This window comes from Melospiza melodia, chromosome 3, assembly GCF_035770615.1.
Source record: "Melospiza melodia melodia isolate bMelMel2 chromosome 3, bMelMel2.pri, whole genome shotgun sequence".
NCBI lineage: Eukaryota > Metazoa > Chordata > Aves > Passeriformes > Passerellidae > Melospiza > Melospiza melodia.
Window position 1 is genome coordinate 63,916,833 of NC_086196.1, and position 16,913 is coordinate 63,933,745.

General features: G+C 44.2%; 2 protein-coding genes across 4 annotated transcripts in view; one reads left to right on the forward strand and one right to left on the reverse strand.

Annotated features, from left to right (window-relative positions):
- TTC7A (tetratricopeptide repeat domain 7A) overlaps positions 1-9,882 on the reverse strand; it is a 168,262-nt gene extending 158,380 nt beyond the window's left edge. For 2 of the 3 annotated variants that reach the window (XR_010027142.1, XM_063152044.1), the window contains exons 1-3: positions 9,723-9,882; positions 7,084-7,247; positions 5,369-5,537 (exon numbers count right to left, since the gene is read on the reverse strand). Coding sequence is in view for 1 of the 3 variants with exons in the window: in XM_063152044.1 (XP_063008114.1) it covers positions 5,369-5,537; positions 7,084-7,247; positions 9,723-9,882 (493 nt within the window). In the remaining 2 variants the exon portion in view is untranslated. Of the gene's footprint in view, positions 1-4,582; positions 4,642-5,368; positions 5,538-7,083; positions 7,248-9,722 lie in introns of those variants that run through there. The other variant, XM_063152045.1, reaches the window with a different exon arrangement.
- A 1,582-nt stretch (positions 9,883-11,464) lies between these two features.
- Positions 11,465-16,482, forward strand: MCFD2 (multiple coagulation factor deficiency 2, ER cargo receptor complex subunit). The gene is made up of 4 exons (XM_063152047.1): positions 11,465-11,582; positions 12,289-12,440; positions 13,117-13,276; positions 14,323-16,482. Exons 1-4 carry the CDS (start codon positions 11,511-11,513, stop codon positions 14,452-14,454), a joined length of 516 nt encoding a protein of 171 aa, XP_063008117.1. The 5' UTR covers positions 11,465-11,510; the 3' UTR covers positions 14,455-16,482.
- The last annotated feature ends 431 nt before the right edge of the window (positions 16,483-16,913 follow it).

The following is a 16,913-nucleotide window of genomic DNA, read 5'->3' on the forward strand; positions in this document are numbered from 1 at the left end:
TTGCATCATGGGACTGGCAGCATTTAGTAAAGAACTGAACTAGAAAAGTTAGTAGCTTAGGATCTGAAATAAGAGTTTGATGAAGTACTGGAATAGTCTTTAAAACAGAGGTATTCTCTTGTGAAGAGCACAAAAAAACCAAACCAAAACAAACAAAAAAATCAAACCAACAAAATATTAAAAAATGCCAAACCCACAAACCTTACCTTCCTCCTTTCAATTCTCTAAATTATTTAGTTCAATAAACCAACAATGAATGAAATAAAACCAAACAGGAAAGTTTATTTTTCCCATTTTAATCTATGAATTTTTGAAAATGCACACATGACAAGAAATTTATGAGCTTATCAGAAACACTGAGTTAAATAAATTCATTTAGTGAACTGAAAAACTTAACCAAATTCTTGAGAGAGGAGGGAAAAGTAGATTTACCAGAACATAGCTTTGCAATAAAGCTGTCTTTAACTCTACATTTTATTCTCATTTTCAAACTGAAAATTAGCAACTGAATACAATATCACCTAGGAAATTATTCATCATGTAGAAAACTGTACTGGAAAAATGGATGACACACAAGCAAATGTCAAAATAAAAGACTCCAATTAAGCATATAAACAAGTGCATGACACATCCTCTGACTAGCTAGAACGAACAACTTTAATACCAAGCTTGCATTTGCTGTATGCAAACCTACTGTTTTCAACAGTAGTACAAGCCAACAAAATGAGAAACTAATTAAGAGAAGAATGACTAAGAAGTTTAAAACAGTTTATTGAATTTTTGAGGCTTCACTTGGTCAATTTAAAAACATGATTAAAACCAAGCAAATAGTTTTCAAACCTGCTGAGTAAAAGGTCAGGTTTTTTGTTTATCTCTGTGTGATATCACCATTCTCCTTTCAGAACACCACCAGAATCTCCAAACAACCACAATCCACTTCCAGTATTGGAAACCCAAGACAATCATTTCACATGGGCAGAAAGCAGAACAATATAATTCAAAGTATACAGACCTCATTATCACTGAATTCTTACAAGATACAACCACAAGAGAAACAGGAACACACATAAGCTCAGCAATTTGTTCTAAGACCGAACAAAAACAAAATAATCCAAAACAAGATGTGCTGAACTCAGGATGCTGGAAGCAGGTTCCAGTCTGTTTATCATTATCAAACTCAGGAAAAACCCCTACGTGGTAGCTTTGAGGTTTTACTTTGAAAAATATCACTCACAGATCTTAGCAGAGCTCTAAAGCTCAGTGGCTCAATCCAGCAATGTTTGTTTCAAGATTTTATCTTTGCTTTCTCAAATGTGTCACACCACAGATCTTAAGCATGCTTAAATGACTAAAATGGGTCCAAGGATAAAATACAGATAGCTCTGAACCACTAGCAGAGTCTCATCTCCTCCTAGATACGGCTTGTGGTTGGATTTGTTACAATAAAATGCAGACTACACCAAGGTTTCTTACAGGCACATTATCACCTTGTTCTCTTCCACACCTTTCCAAAGATCTAAAAAAAGACCAAGCTCATATTGCAGCCTTTTGATAAAATGGTTGTCTTTTCTGAACTTAAAAAAACCCAAAAACTCAAGAACAAAACCACTTAGAAACAAAATTACAAGGAATAAATCTCAATTTGGTCTGCAGTCTTCTCTCACAGTCACCAGAGAAGAGGCTCTATGTACACCACCATTCACATCAACTGTGTCAGATGTGATGAATCACCCCAGAACAGCCAACTTCTGACTCTACAGAGAGTTCAGACTGAACCTGCACAAATTAAACCCACCCTGAGATGCCAAATGGCCAATAATAACACAAAAAATGACTAAGTTACAAAAATTACAGGATGGACTGGGAGAAAAGCAGGCAGTGGGACTTTTAAAGCTTTAACTCTCTAGAAATCCATTTAGAAACTAGATAGCCTGTGCAATCCCATGGCATTGCTGCACAAATACAGACAGGTAGCCATCTCCAGGCTACCCCACTCAGGTGGAACAAGTCCAGTGCCTGGCCTGACAGCACAGGGCTAACTGCAGCAGCTCTGACACATCCCTGAGCATAAGCTAAAGCCCCTCTCAGTCAGTACAAAACAGGACCCACACAACACATGAGCCCTGCCTGACTTCACCACCCAGGCTGGCCTCACGTAAAGCAGCTCTCCTGCTCTCAGCAGCACAGCAAACATTGCCACATCACAGAAGCTTCCTTCTTGGAGCTCAGGTACGCTGAAGCCCTGGCTAGAGCTACACAGTGCTCTGTAAGGGTCAGGTAGTAGCCTAACCTAGCACCAGGAAGGTTTACTCCTTTCAAAGAGAGAGATATCTGCAGAGTTTCTGCATCAAGCACAAACGGAGGGAAACCAGCGGGCTCTAACAGCTACAGTTTGTTCTGAAGTCTTTTTTGCTTGCTGTTTCAAATGGACACCATCAGGTAACAAAGCCACAGTATATCCCAACTGAATTAGAAGCAAAGTTTGCTTACTCAATACTGTTTTATGCAACAACAGAGCTACTTGCATCAGAGATTACCAGCAGTAATATGAACTGAGGAGAAGTAAAATTTTAAGGAAGGACTGACTTCATGAAGGATGCGGAGGAAGGACACAACCACCTATTAACTAACCAGAGAGGTTAAAATTAGTCATAATGAAAAATCAAACAATTGTCAAAGCTCCACTCACAGCACCCACAAAACTTGTCTCCTCACAATGCAGGGATTTAGAAACAGAACAGGAAGCAGCAGTCAGATGAGACACTGGAGAATCTTGCTCTCTCCCATTTCTCCTGTGACTTGTCAATTGCACAACCCCTCATACTGATAAAGAACTTCAAAATTTACTTCTTGAAACTCACCTTGTGTGAAGTTTAGTGAGAAGGCAAGCAAGAATTCTTTTCCCTGCTCAACTTCTTCAATCCAAACATAAGGGTACAAATCCATACTGCCTCTTACCATAATATGAACCCACTACCTGCTTTGGACCTCCAGAGATTTAGTTCAACATCCACCTTCAGTGTTGCAAAGGTTAACAGGTGCTCTAAGGAAGGAAAATTGTTTTTGCTGGATTTCTACAACTGGTTTTATCTGTGCAACTCCTCCCACTGTATCCCACGTTCCTTGCTACATTTTTGTTAATTGCCAACATTAAAAGGACAGGTGTCAACATTTAAAAAATAAGCCTTTTATCTGACTGTTCTTTGTTCCATGACCTTTCCAGCCTAATCCTGAGTGCTTGAGACCCTATGCTGCCATTCTGCATACAGGCATTACTCAGCAGTATTACCTACACAAAACTGAGGCAGTTTCAATTTCACAATATGAGGTGATACAAAGTTCTGCTGCTTTTAACTAATGCTAGATGAACAGGGGTATTCTATTAAACGAACAGCTTTCTCCTATTTCTGAAAATGTGAGCAAGAAATTGACTGAGGAACCTAACTTCTGCCTTGAAATAGACAGGACTGTGGCTTTTCTGGATATTTGCCTAAATGGCCCCTGCAAAAATTTTACTACGAGCAACATTCAAGGCTTCAAAGTGCATAAACAACCAGTAGTTCAACCAAAGGCAGTAATATAGTATGAATGAACACAATTTCTGGAGAGATACCAAATTAAAAAGGGGAATAAGAAAAATCTATGGCATAAAGTATCAATACATTTTAAATAATTCAACTCCATATTGTTACTTGCCCTGCAGAAACAGCCTGGACACACGTTATAAAACGAAAATTTACATCTACGCTGCTATTGCCATTGCTACCTGCACAAAGTGCTAACACAAGAGTGGCTGAGGGAACATGGCGTGAGGGAACAGTGATCCTAGCAGCGAGTGCCCTCTCCAAACTCAGCTGGATAAGCTCCACTCTGCTGGACTGCTTTATACCACCAACTCTGCTTTATACCACCAACATTGGTAGACTACTGAGTGATTTACTACACTCTTGATATCTCAGCTAATATGAAAATCATCATCATGGAGTATAAAGACTGTGGAACCATAACAGCACAGAGGTTTCTCTGCAATGACAGAGACTCCATATGATTTACAGGGCAACACAGTATTTACATTCCATGTTAAACCACACGGGGAAAGAAACCAAAACATTGCCTGACACTCTGAGGCAAACGCCTCCAACATCTCCATATGTAAGTTAGCAGTCAACACAACACAAGGGCTCTTATAACAACAGGGTTATTCCATCAGTTTCCACACAGGCATCATTACTACACTCACACCTCACCAAGGGTCATACCTGGTTCCCAATAAGGACAGTGCATCTCCTTCAGACTCTGGAGTGCACCAGGAGTTGCTGTCAAATACACTGCTGAGAATGCACTGGCAACCACCTCTGAGCCATGCAAGTGTCAGTGTGAGGCACAAGTAAATTAGTCCTGCTCCACAGAAGCTCATTAATGAAGCAGATTCGATCAGTACCACAGGAAACAAAAATCAAAGCAAGCAAAGCAGCACAAACAGGGTTTCAAAAAAAGCAGAATGACTCAAATTATTATCAGTAATACTAGCAGCCCAGTCAAACAGTATTTTGGGTTGATTTGGTTTCACTCTTTTACATACCAGTTGAAGGTATCTGATCATCAGAGTTCTCATTCACCTAATTAGCTGGTGGACATGCTGAAAAGAGTAGAAAGCAGTAGATAGGTAGCAGTACTTGAGCAACATTTATAAAGGAACCAAAAGCAAATGAAGGAGAAGATTACTGATCTTTTTCTCCCCGCAAGTCAAAAACTGACAAGGGTCTTTCCCCCACTCAAAAAGGAAATGCAATTTCACTACCCACAGAGGTAGTTTTAATTAGAATCTCTCAAACAGTGCAATGTCTACAGAGTTACAAGGGGGAGGAGAGATTCCTGTTTGTACATAGATCTGATACTGTGTGACATGCATTGCAAAAATACACTACCTGCTTTGAAAGCACATACGCTGTTAGTCCAAAGTTTAAAACTTGGAGACATCGTTGTTGTTTAATTCACAGAAATCACTGATATGTACAAGTAGATGAATTCTTTCTAACCCAAAGCATAGGCCCCAATCCAGCCAAGAGCTTGATTCTTGATTTAGATTTTCCCAAAATGGACACACAAGCTCAAGTACATCGCTGACTTACAGCCAAGAGTTACCACAAGATTTCCAATTTCAAGCTTTTCTTTACAAGCCAGCCAAGTTTAAAAACCATGGACTAAGACTCCATAATGCCTTCAAGTTTGAAACTACACAGACCATACCATGTAGGATCTTCTACTGCGTACATCCTTGCCCTAATCCTGCTCCAACCAAACCACTTGGAGAAATAGCTACAACCTAAAACCAGCATATTGCAGATATACACACATGGTCCTTTACCTTTAATAACAAAGGCTTCAGTTATCAAACGCAGCATGTACAGGGGTTCCTCTTTGGTTGAAAGGTCATCAATTCCTGCTTTTGCATACATGCTGATGGCATCTCTGTAGCATCCCTCCACATAATGCAGCTTTCCTAGGATCAGCATAGCTTCTGTCATGTACTTCGGCTGAAATGGAGCAGAGAGAGAAAAAGTGTTCACAGGGTGAAACACCAGACAGGAAGAATGAAGTTGTACAGCAAATTAGGCAGGTTCAGAATGCTTTCCTCTCACAACTGCAAAGGTTAACCTCATGAGAGCAGCAGCCAATGAAGGTCAGGCAACCACTTTGGAGCTCAGATTTGAAATACAGTTTGTAAGCCAACTCTTTGGTCTCAGCTGACCTGCTCTATCGATTCACCAGCCACAAAGAGCACATAAAAGGCTGGCACTGTCAGAATTACCTACACACACCAAGAAAAACCCCTGCATTTGAACTAGACAGTAAACATCACTTTTTAGACAAGTAAGCTCCCCTCTCCTCTGTATATTTAATTAAAGAGTGAGAAAAGTCTCAAATTTTCTTTAGTTGTCAAAGAATTTTCATGCAACTGTGAAAAAACAGAAGGCACACCTGCTATTTCTCAGACTCATTTTGTTTAAGGATTTAAAACAAATATTACAGAACCTCAGTAAAACACATCTGTTCAGACCCTCTGGAAAGCATGAAATGGTTCCCAAGCCTTCATACCCATGTTTTAAATACATGCAATCAATACAGGGTCAATACTGCATCAGTAGCTAAGTCACCACTAGCTAAGAAACAGTAATGCCAATTCATGCAGCCAAACTAAACACAAGGAAATGGAAGAATTCAGTAGTTCTGACTGTTAATGGGGTTAAACTATAAAGAGGGTTGGACAGATTCCCCCCCCCCCCTTCCTTACTCTCTCCATTTTATGCTCTAAGTAGGCTGACCTTGCTCATTGGAAATTAACATGGTGAAAGTATAATATGCATTTCCAACTTAACTAACCTAGCCTGGCAATTTCAGGACCAGAAGTAATAGGAGTCTGGAGCAGACTGGTGTAATTCACTTACATCTAAACACAGTTATGCAACTGTGTGTCAAAGGACACCAATGCAGCAGCAGCAGCCATCAAAGCAGAGTTTTAAAACCCTCCTGAAGCTCTGCAACTGAGTCGACAAGCAGCTACTGGCCACACACCCAGATCATAAAACAAAATAAAGGCATTACTTCTCTAATAGATACCAAAGGCAGTGCAAGGCTATAGTCCTCCCAACACAACCCTAAGATCCTGACAGCAGCTTGTAGCACATTTTTCTCCAATCAGGAGCTACCAGTTGTGCAAAACTCCCTCAGATCTGGAGCAGCAGGAGGTCACTCTACTGTGCTGGCCTGACAGCACCCTTATGTGCCCACACCCCACCAGTCGAGAGCAATTCTAAGTATTTATCCTGCTTCCTTCCAATTAAAAAAATAAATAAAGAGGATATGCCCTTGTAGCACATAATTTCTTTGCATATGGAAAAGCAAGTCTCACAACATAAAACCCTGCCTAGAGGAATTACCAGTCTCTCAGTATCACCTACAATACAGCACTGTATATCCATGGACACGAGCAGGCAACACCCACACCTTGTATCAGACTAATAATCACAGCAAAGAAGTATCCAGGAACTGGCAGGAATTAGGATGATAGAGCCCACTTACTCTTAGTTTCCCTCTGCTTAAGATATTGGTCAGATACTGTTTAGCTTCACCCAGTTTGGGCTCACTCTTCTCTGACAGTGGAATGGAGTCCTTCAGTTTGGCAAAATTTTCTTTCAAGCATTCCTCCAGCAGAGCCTCTGCAAGCAGCAAACTCCCATGGTCCTCTGAAAGCACACAGCAGCCAACAAGAAACATTGCTTACTGCTATACTGATGGTAAACAGAATTACAAAAACAAAACAACACACCTTGGAGACAGACGATAAACTCAAATGAGGGGATAAGGAAGAACTCATACACAAAAAAAAAGTTCCATTAACTTTTATCTAGTGGAAACAGTACATTTTGTATGGAAAAATGAAACAACACTGTTGTAACTTGAAGATTGTCCCTCCTTAATCCCTTAATTTTGGCAGCACCATTCCTTCTTACATTGTCACTAATATAACAGTTAAGAATTTTCATCACATAACTCACTTTCAAAAGTGCAAGAACAAAAAGTCTGCAAACATTTCAAAGGATGCTTTTTATTTACAAAGGTACTAGCATGATATGAATGCTTTAGACTACAGAGAAGTGATAGCAGTAACTGCATCAAAAACTTCAACAATTTTCCTGAAAGCATACAGAAAAAAATTTAAAGGATAAATTATACAGATTCTACATGTCCATTACTAAAGACACACAAGGACTGACCCCCTGCTGTAATTAAAATGCCACATAAAACTCTTTCTACATTAAAATCCATCCCTGTTCACAGTTCCACAGAAGTGTACACTCAAACAAAGGTAGCAGCAATGGATACAGCATGAAGCATCATGGGATATGGCAATCATGCTAAAAAAAAAGTTTAATCTGCCAGAGTACTCAGAGCTCTTACATGACAGGCCCATTTCTGCAGTTCCTTCATTCACAACAACAGCACCTCCATCAGCAGACTAGTGGGTCAAGCCAGGTAAGGAAATCTTTAAATACCCAAAAGCCCAGCCCTACATTTCATATATATTCCATGTTTCAAAGGCTGAAGTTTGAGAAGTGTATCCATGCCTGTATTTTCAGTCCAGGAGACACCTTATGCCCACTTTCTACCTATACACCATGTAATAACTGTATGGTGGTTTAGATTTTTTTTTTGTTGTTGTGGCCTAAGTGTTCAGCTACATATCAAGTTATAATCAAAGCTCTTCCTGCTTGTTTGCAGGTCTGCAACTAAACAAAGTACAGGTACATAAAATGAGAAGTGTAAGAGTTCAAGTATATTCCCCCCCCAAATTTGCATGCAGTCATTTCTACACACTAAAGTGCTTTCAGGTAGTCATTAATCCCTTAATCAAACTTAAGGAATTAGGTAAGAACATAGACAATTAAGAAATAAATACACACAACCTCACAAAGCAAATACTACTGTTAAAAAAAAAATCCCATCCAAGCACACAATCATTTCTAAAAGCACAAAACCTGCTGAAAGAAGTTCTGTAGCAGTAACAAGGCATTACTCTCGTAACTACCAAGTTATGATGACATGGCAGCAAATTAACAAATCATGTTTTTACAACAATCATACTGCTGTTATACCTCTTAATTACAAGGGAAGAAACTACTGTGAACTCTTCAACTACTAATGCCCCCAAAGCGCATGGTGATCTCTGCACCTGGGAAAACACAGCTGAAACCTGACTAAAGTTCAAAGGTTGGCCGTATGATTCTCAGCACAGGGTTCAACCTGTATCATGTAAACACTAGGAAAGCCTCAAAAATAAACATGTATTAAACTACCAGCATCTCTCCTATCATGGTTCCCATTGTGAAGTTTAGGGCACCCCAAAAAGCTTCAACGCTAGGGCCATATTCTGATCACGATCCCCTAAAGAAGGGGTTTATTCCCAGAAGCAGCTCTTCTGACTTCGGTGGCAAAACCTTTGTACCACTACCGCGGGTAGACTCAGCTCCTGCTCACAACTTACTTGCTCACCTCAGACTGAGTTAGGCTGCCTCCCTCGTTACAAAAGATTTCATTAAAAAAAAAAAAGGCAGCAAATCAGTGTGTTGTAACAGGGGAAAAATACTAATATACTTGCTATTTACGAAACCTGCTTTACACGTGAAAGCCTTCCAGTAAAGCAGTGCCCCTCGGAAACAGAAAGAGGTAACGCAAGGGCACCCACCCAAGAACAGCGCTGGGCAGGGGCAAGAGGGAAGCAGCATGGCACGTATCGAGAAGCTGATTTGAACCTTTCCAAGCGGGGGCGGCCCGCCCGCAGCCCAAACGGGCCGGCGGCACCCGGGGCGGGCTCGGAACCGGCAGCCGCCACCTGCGCCCCTCGCTGCCCCACGGGCTCGGCAGCGCTGACACGGAAAGGAAGCGCAGAGTGATCCCTCCGAGCGCCGCTGCCTGAGCCCCGCCGCCTCTCCCAGGCATCCCTCCTTCCCGAGCGCTGCGGAGCCGGGACGCCGGCACGGGACGGCAAACGACGCCCCGCAAGCCGGGGCGGCCGCAGTTCCCGCCCACGCCAGCCCACCGGCGCGGGTCTGCCGACACCGGCGGCGGCAGGGAGCGAGCAGCCAGCCCCGCCGCCGCCGCCCCGCGCCCGGGCGGGTCGGTACCGGCGGCCGCCCCGCCCGCCCCCCGCCGCCGCTTACCCGCGTCCTGCGCGCCCCTCGCCGCCTTCGTCTTGCGCGGGGGCCGCGGCGGCAGCAGCTGCTGTGCGAGGTGGCGGAGCCGCCCCCAGTGCCCCTCCGCCCGGCACCGCTCGATCTCCGCCTCCAGCTTCACGTGCGAGTGCGAGGCCTTGGCCGCCATCTTAGCGCCGGGAGAGACCCGCCCCGCCCCGGCCCGCGGGGAGTCCCCGGCGGCGCCTCCCGAGCTCGGCGGCCGGGGCTGTAGATCCGCCAGGTGCTGGAGGGCGGGCGCGCCCGGGACGTGCTGTCCGAAGGCTGCGGTCGGAGACAGCGTATCAGCCATGGCCGCCACTCCCTGACGCCTCTCGCCTGATACCCGGGCACGGAGCCGCGTCCTGCACCAGCGGCCGCTGTCCCGGCACCGCGGGTGTGGCCCCTCGTTCCCTTCCTGGGCGAGACCGGCCGGGAAGGCCGTTCCCCCACCGCCGCCCTCAGAAGTCACCCGAAGCCCAGGGCTCTCCGCCGGTTGATCCCCGCGGACACCGGCCCCCTCCAGCAGCCGCCCCCGCACGAGACCCGCGGGCCGCGCGTGAGGAACGGGCCAAAAGCCGCCCCGGGGCCCGGCTTTGCTCGAGGGCCGTGCCCTTGAGAGGCCGAAGCTGTGGTGTGTAGGTGTCGAGTATGGAAACAGCGGGACCCGGGGCGTGAGGGGAAGCACAGAGCACGGTCAGCAGTGGGCACTGGGGACAGGGTATGGCAGTTCCCACTCGAGCAGCAGGGCAGGAACCATGGCAGTCCTTCACGGACGGGGGTGGAGAGAAGCACCCAGGGCAGGGGACTGCCCTAGCAGTGGGACACGTGCTGACCCTCAGTGCCAGCAGCTCCACCATTGCAGTCCTTCTAGGTTCTGCCCAGGGTATCACCAGTGAGATCCCTCCAATACATCCTCTGGGAAGGAGCTGTCTGCATCAAAGGCTGGGGTTGTGGAGACCCCACAGTGCCCAGAATGGGCCAGGTTGCAAGTGAGTCATCTGGTCCAAGCTCCCCTGCTCAAGCAGGGTCATCCTAGAGCACATGGCACAAGATTGTGTCTAGGCAATTTCTGAGTATCTTCATTTATGGAGACTCCACAATGTCTCTGGACAATCTGCTCCTGTACTCAGTCACCTACACAGCAAACTTGTTCTTGGTCATGTTCAGGTAGAATTTTCTATGCATCAGTTTCTGCCTGTTGCTTCTTGTCCTTTTCCTCAGCACTGCTGAGTAGAGCCTGGCTACATCCTCTTGGCGCTCTCCCCCTTGTGTACACTATATAGATATATATAAACTTGTACACATTGATGAGCTCCCCTCTCAGTTGTCTCTTCTCGAGGCTGAAGGAGCCAAACTCCTCCAGCCTTTCCTGGTAAGAGAGATGTTCCAGTCCCTTTATAATCATTGTTACCCTCTACTGGACCCACTCAGGAGCCCCACGTCTCTCTTGTACTGAGGAGCCCAGAACTGGACACAGCACTCCAGATATGCCTCACCAGGGCTGAGCAGAGGGGCAGGATCACCTCCTGCACCTGCTGTCAGTGCCCTTCCTACAGCCCCGCACCACACGCTGCCGGCTCACGGGCGGCTCATCACCCACCTGGGCCCCGCCCCGCGGTGGGCGCGGCCCCGCCGCACCTGCGCCGCCGCGAGGGCTCCACGTGGAGCTCCGGGAGCGGTGACGTCGCCCGCGAGGCGGGGCGGGGCGGGGCCGAGCGGATCGGCCAATGGGCGGTGGAGCGGGCGGGGCAGCGCCGGGTCAGGGGTGATCCCGGGATGGTGTCCCGGGAATGGTGGGCAGCCCGCGCCCAGCCCGGAGCCCGCGGCACGGCGGAGACCCGCCCGAGGGTACGTAGTCTGTGCCGGCGGGGCCTCTCCGCCCGCCCCGACAGCCGCCGCTGGAGCGGGGGTGCTGCGGCCTGGGCGGCGGGCCCAGCCCCATCCCCATCCCGCTGCGGGGGCGCATCCTCGGGGATCCAGCCGGGGGTGGGAGCCTGGCGGGTGCAAGCGGGGGTAGCTGCAGCTGGGGCCAGGAGAAGAACGGGAGCGGAAGGCGCCCTCGGCAGCGCGGCCGGCCCCGGTGCAGCTGTGTGCCCTGTCACCTGCCCGTGCAGCGCGCACATGCCCGGCTGCGTGACGGCTTCCCAGCTGTGCGCCCCTAGGAACGCCAGCCTTAACAGAGCTGCTCATTACATGGAGCCGCTTCCGTGCCCTGAGCGACCTTTGCTCCCATAGCAGTGGGGCAGGTCTGCCTGAGGCAGAGGGCATGGTTGCTTGTTTGTCTGGAAGGTATATGAAAACCCAGGCCTGGCTAAGGTGTGCACATTAGCTATGAGGAAAAAAATATCTGAAAATTACTGCATAATTCAGTAAAATAGGGGCCCTCATAAAAACTCCTAATTGGAACTCTCTGGTTCTCTGCTTGCCAAGTTTCCAATGCAACAAGTTTTTCTATTCTGAAACTTAATGGGGTTGTTTAGCACTATCTAAATCCACTGAAAGTAGATCACATTTTTCATCTGTTTTTTTGGGGGGTATGTTTTCCTTTTTGCAGGAGATCACAATGCCCCAAAGGATGTTTAGAACACATTTGCTGTTCTGCTTTGCTATGGCTGCATTCTTCATCTCTGCCCTAGCTGAGGAACATGTAGGAGAGAGTCAACATCCAAATATTCGCCTTGATAAGAATTTGGTACAAGATAAAGAGTAAGTTTCCCATGTTCTAAAAGTGTAAATTTTGCTTCTTAATTATTTTCTTATCTCTAAAGTGTTATGCGAGTTGGACTTAAGCCTAGAGCACCCTGTTTTTTCAGAATGTTGTACGATTAGCTAAAGCCAGATATGAGACATGCTTGCTTGATACATTTGTAGAGATACGAGACCTAGAAAGGCTTTCCCTGGAGCCTTTAGCCCAACTTATGCTATAAAAAGTTTCTTACAGAAATCCTGCCTACCCATATCAGCATTCTTTAGACAAAATCATATTCCTAATAGGTAGAATTTATTTTTTCATTTGCTTCTTCACAAATGTGGAACAGTTCTAGCAGCAAGTAAAACTTCTTAGAACAGTTCATGGTTGACTGGGAAAGATCTTCCTCCAGTTCCTGTGCTTGGAAGACAGCCAAAAAGAGATTTTGGGCTCTGCTTCAGTTGTTTTGATAGCCTGTTAAGTAGGCCAGAAGAAATAGAAATTGTTATCTAAGGCATTAGAGGCCTCTACAGCCTCTCTAACAAACAACCTTTGTGTCCCCTTTATCAAACTGTAGCTTTTAGTTGTCCAGGGTGCTTTTAGACATACAATATTTGATCAAAGACTAATTTTGCTGTAAACAGAGCATTAAATCTTAACTGATGGAAATGTTGTGGGTTTTGTTTTTCTTAGACACATCATGGAACACCTGGAAGGTGTTATCGAGAAACCGGAATCTGAGATGTCTCCACAAGAGTTGCAGCTCCATTACTTCAAAATGCATGATTATGATGGCAATAATTTGCTAGATGGGTTAGAACTTGCTACTGCTATCTCACATGTCCACAAAGAGGTTGGTGTAGTTTTGTAAGGGCATATGTGCTTGGAAACAGTTCTGACTCTAAAAGCAGCTGAGCAGTTGCAACACATCCTCGGTGCAGTTACAGTTTTTCCTGAACATGAGAGTATTTTTCTCTTGATAGTTCTGGTTGAATTTATAAATGATCACTGCTTTTCGTGTCACATTGCAGTTTTTAGGAAGTTTCCATTTTGGTTTAAACTCTAGAATCAGGAAGGGCTCCAGAGTGAAAATCATTTTACAGAGGACTTACTTAGGCAGGTAGGGATGGGAGAAAGGGAAATTATCCAAAATGAGGCATAGGAATTTGTAGAAATATCATGATATGACACTCTTTTCAGCTTCAGACTGCTGTTACTGCTGTTAGTACACAAACTATAAAAAACCTCTTGCACATATTAGAAGAACCTGCTATGGTCTGCCTCTTCCTACACTCAATTTCTCTTTCCAGTCATTAGGAACACAATAGAAACACATTATCTCATATTGACCTTCTGGAAGTTACAATTCAGAATAGCATAACTTCCTGGTAATAACCTGTGGTAAAAAATAGTGAGCCAAGAACAGAATATGAGTGGCTGTTTCTTGTGCAAAGGCACCTCTTTGTGTTCCCATAAGGAGTGTTACTAAGTATTTTACCGACTTGAAGCTACAGTGCTGAATTTTTTCACTTCTGTGTTACTGTAAGGTGTTTCTGTAGTGAATAGAAACTACAGTGTCTATACTACATCAAGATCCTAATTAAGAATACATTTATTAGATGATTGTCCATCATTATACATTGTGGTATTCAGCTTTTGGAACTTCTGACCAAGAATGTTGACTGCAGAATGCTTGTTCTGAATCCAAAGAACTTTGACTTCAAACCTTCCATCTGATGAAATTTGCTTACATTGTTATAAATTATTACATAAATATTAGTGCCAAATTAGGCACCAAACATGAGCAGCTTTGTAAAAAATTAGTTGTCAGTAATCTGTCACATATGCTACTAGATGAGAAAGACTGCTAAACTGTTCCCTGTGGTTTTGTTTTTGTAGGAAGGTGGTGAACATAGCCAAGCAATGAAGGAAGAAGAGCTGATTAGTCTAATTGATGATGTCTTGAGAGATGATGACAAGAACAATGATGGATACATTGACTATGCAGAATTTGCAAAATCACTGGAATAAGGGTTTGTTTCTCCTTCTAACCACATGAAAATGTGAACCAGTATAATGTGATTCATTACTGTCTTGTATCAACCCCTGTGCTGTGAGAAGTAGAGGTGTTCCAGTTCCACCTAAATTTATTTGAAAGTTGTATGAGTCAAGTTTTGCTAACTTGGAGTGAGAGCCATGTTTGACTAAACATATTACACATTTGATTTGTGAAGCATGGAAGATGGAAGTGCCAGCAGTACTCACACAGGGTACAGCTGGCAAACTCCTGAGCAGCTCTGTATGAATACTAAATAGAGTCATTAGCATCTAAATTTCAGGTTTTCAGTCATTGGGTTTTATAGTTCTTATTTGCTTACATCTCCTATTTAAAATTATACCTGAATGAAATGATTACTGCATAATAGTTCTATTCCAAGGGGAAATGCCTTTACCTTCTCTCTAATTTACAAGAAAATCTGTAGATAAGTACAGGTGCTTGAAACAGCAGTTGTAGAGGGAAAGCATTTGAGTGTGAGTTATGTTTGAGTTCCACATGACACCGTATGAACTTAAACAGCCTTTGAATAAATTGAGTATTTTTAAATATATGTACTTCCTAGCATACCATTACATATATATACATGTGTTTTTCAATTTTTTGTCCTCTACAAATTTACTTTTTATATCTTAATTTAGTGGGGTTTTTTATCTACCTTCCATTTTTTAAGAAAATTGAAGTATTTTATTACATGTTGTGTTAATGCTGTATAGCATTTGCTAGAAAGCTTCTGCTATCTGGTTTTGAACCATAGAATGGCCTCGGTTGGAAGGGACCTTACAGATCATTCAGTTCCAACACCCCTGCCACAGTCAGGGACACATTTCCACTAGACCACATTGCTCAGATGTTCCCTCCCTAGGGTTAGGGCATCTACAACTTCTCTGTGCTGCCTGTTCCAGTGCCTTTCCACCCACACAGTAAAGAATTTCTTCCAAACATCTAATCTAAACCTACCCTCTGTCACTACATACTCTTGTAAAGAGTCCCACTCCATCCTTTTTGTAGGCTCCCTTCAGGTACTGGATGGCTGCAGTTAAGTCACCCCAAAGCCTTTTCTTTTCCAGGCTGAACAATTCAAATTCTCTCAGCCTTTCCTCACAGGAGAGGTGCTTCATCCTTGTGGCCTCCTCTGGGCTCTCTCCAGCAGGTCCATGTCTCTCCTGAGCTGGATGCAGGGTTCCAGGTGGGTCTCAGCAGAGCAGAGGGGCAGAATCCCCTCCCTGGCCCTGCTGCCCACGCTGCTTTGGCTGCAGCCCATGACAGGTTTGGCTTTCTGGGCAGTGAGGGCACATTTCCAGCTCATGTCCAGCCTCTCACCCAGCAGCACCCCCAAGTCCTTGTCCCCAGGGCTGCTCTTGATCATCCCCCAGCTGTGTTGATACCAGGGCTGCTCCATCCAGGTGCAGCAACTTGTACTTGGTCTTGTTAAACCTCATGAGATTCCTGTGGGCCCACTTCTCAAGCTTGTCCAGCTTCTGGATAGCATCTTATCCTTCAGGACTGTTTTGAAGGTCACATTAACAGTAAACCAGTTTTAATATTAAAGCTTTTGTTCATTTTGGGTTTTGCAGTATTAGCCAGCAGGAGAGAGCAAGTAATGCTGCCTTGTTAAGGTTTAAGTTCATATTCCTTGACACCTAAATGATGGTATTACTTTCAGGAAGTATTTCATAATTTAACAGTTTCAAGCTACTTGAGTGTTTTCAAATTATCATGGCTCTAGGAATGTTTTCACTGTCTTGACTCAATACTTGATAAGTCAAGCAGTTTAAGAATATTAGAGCTGTGATGTATTGCTGTGTGATTGATGTTTGGTGACTGAAACATAATAGAAATCTTAAATTGCATTCAATGATTTTTCATTAATAAAGAATCTAAATGTTAGCCTATTTCTGTAAAATGTATAAAGAGCTATTTTCTATACAAAATTATTCTTATACAAGAGAAACACATTGTAAAAGAAATTATTTCCTCTCTTTAAATGTTTGTGCAATGAAGCCTGAGTGTTGGATTTTTTTTTTTTTTTTTTTTTTTTTGTACTAACTATTTATTTTGAAACCTTTGTGGCCAAGTTTGTGCTGGTTGTACAAGCAATAAAATTAGGCTGGGGTTTGTGCATGCCGATAGGATACACAAGGCTGGAAGTGCTAGTAAGAAATGCACCTCATTTGCTGATGTGTTTTTAAGCTTGTCTCTCTTACTCACAGTCATTTAAAAGAAAATTCTTTCAGTTACACTTAGAGGGTTTTTTTGGGTTTTAAGGTTGGTTGTTTGGTTTTTTTTAATCTCTTCTGAGCCTCTGAATGGTCTGGAGCGAATGTTGAATCGGAAGAAAGTGTAGGAAATGCTAGTGGCTAAGAGGGCAGAAGAGGTTAAGCTGCTCAGCTTGAGCACTTAAAGCAGGTTGCCTGTAGCCCTGTCAACTCTT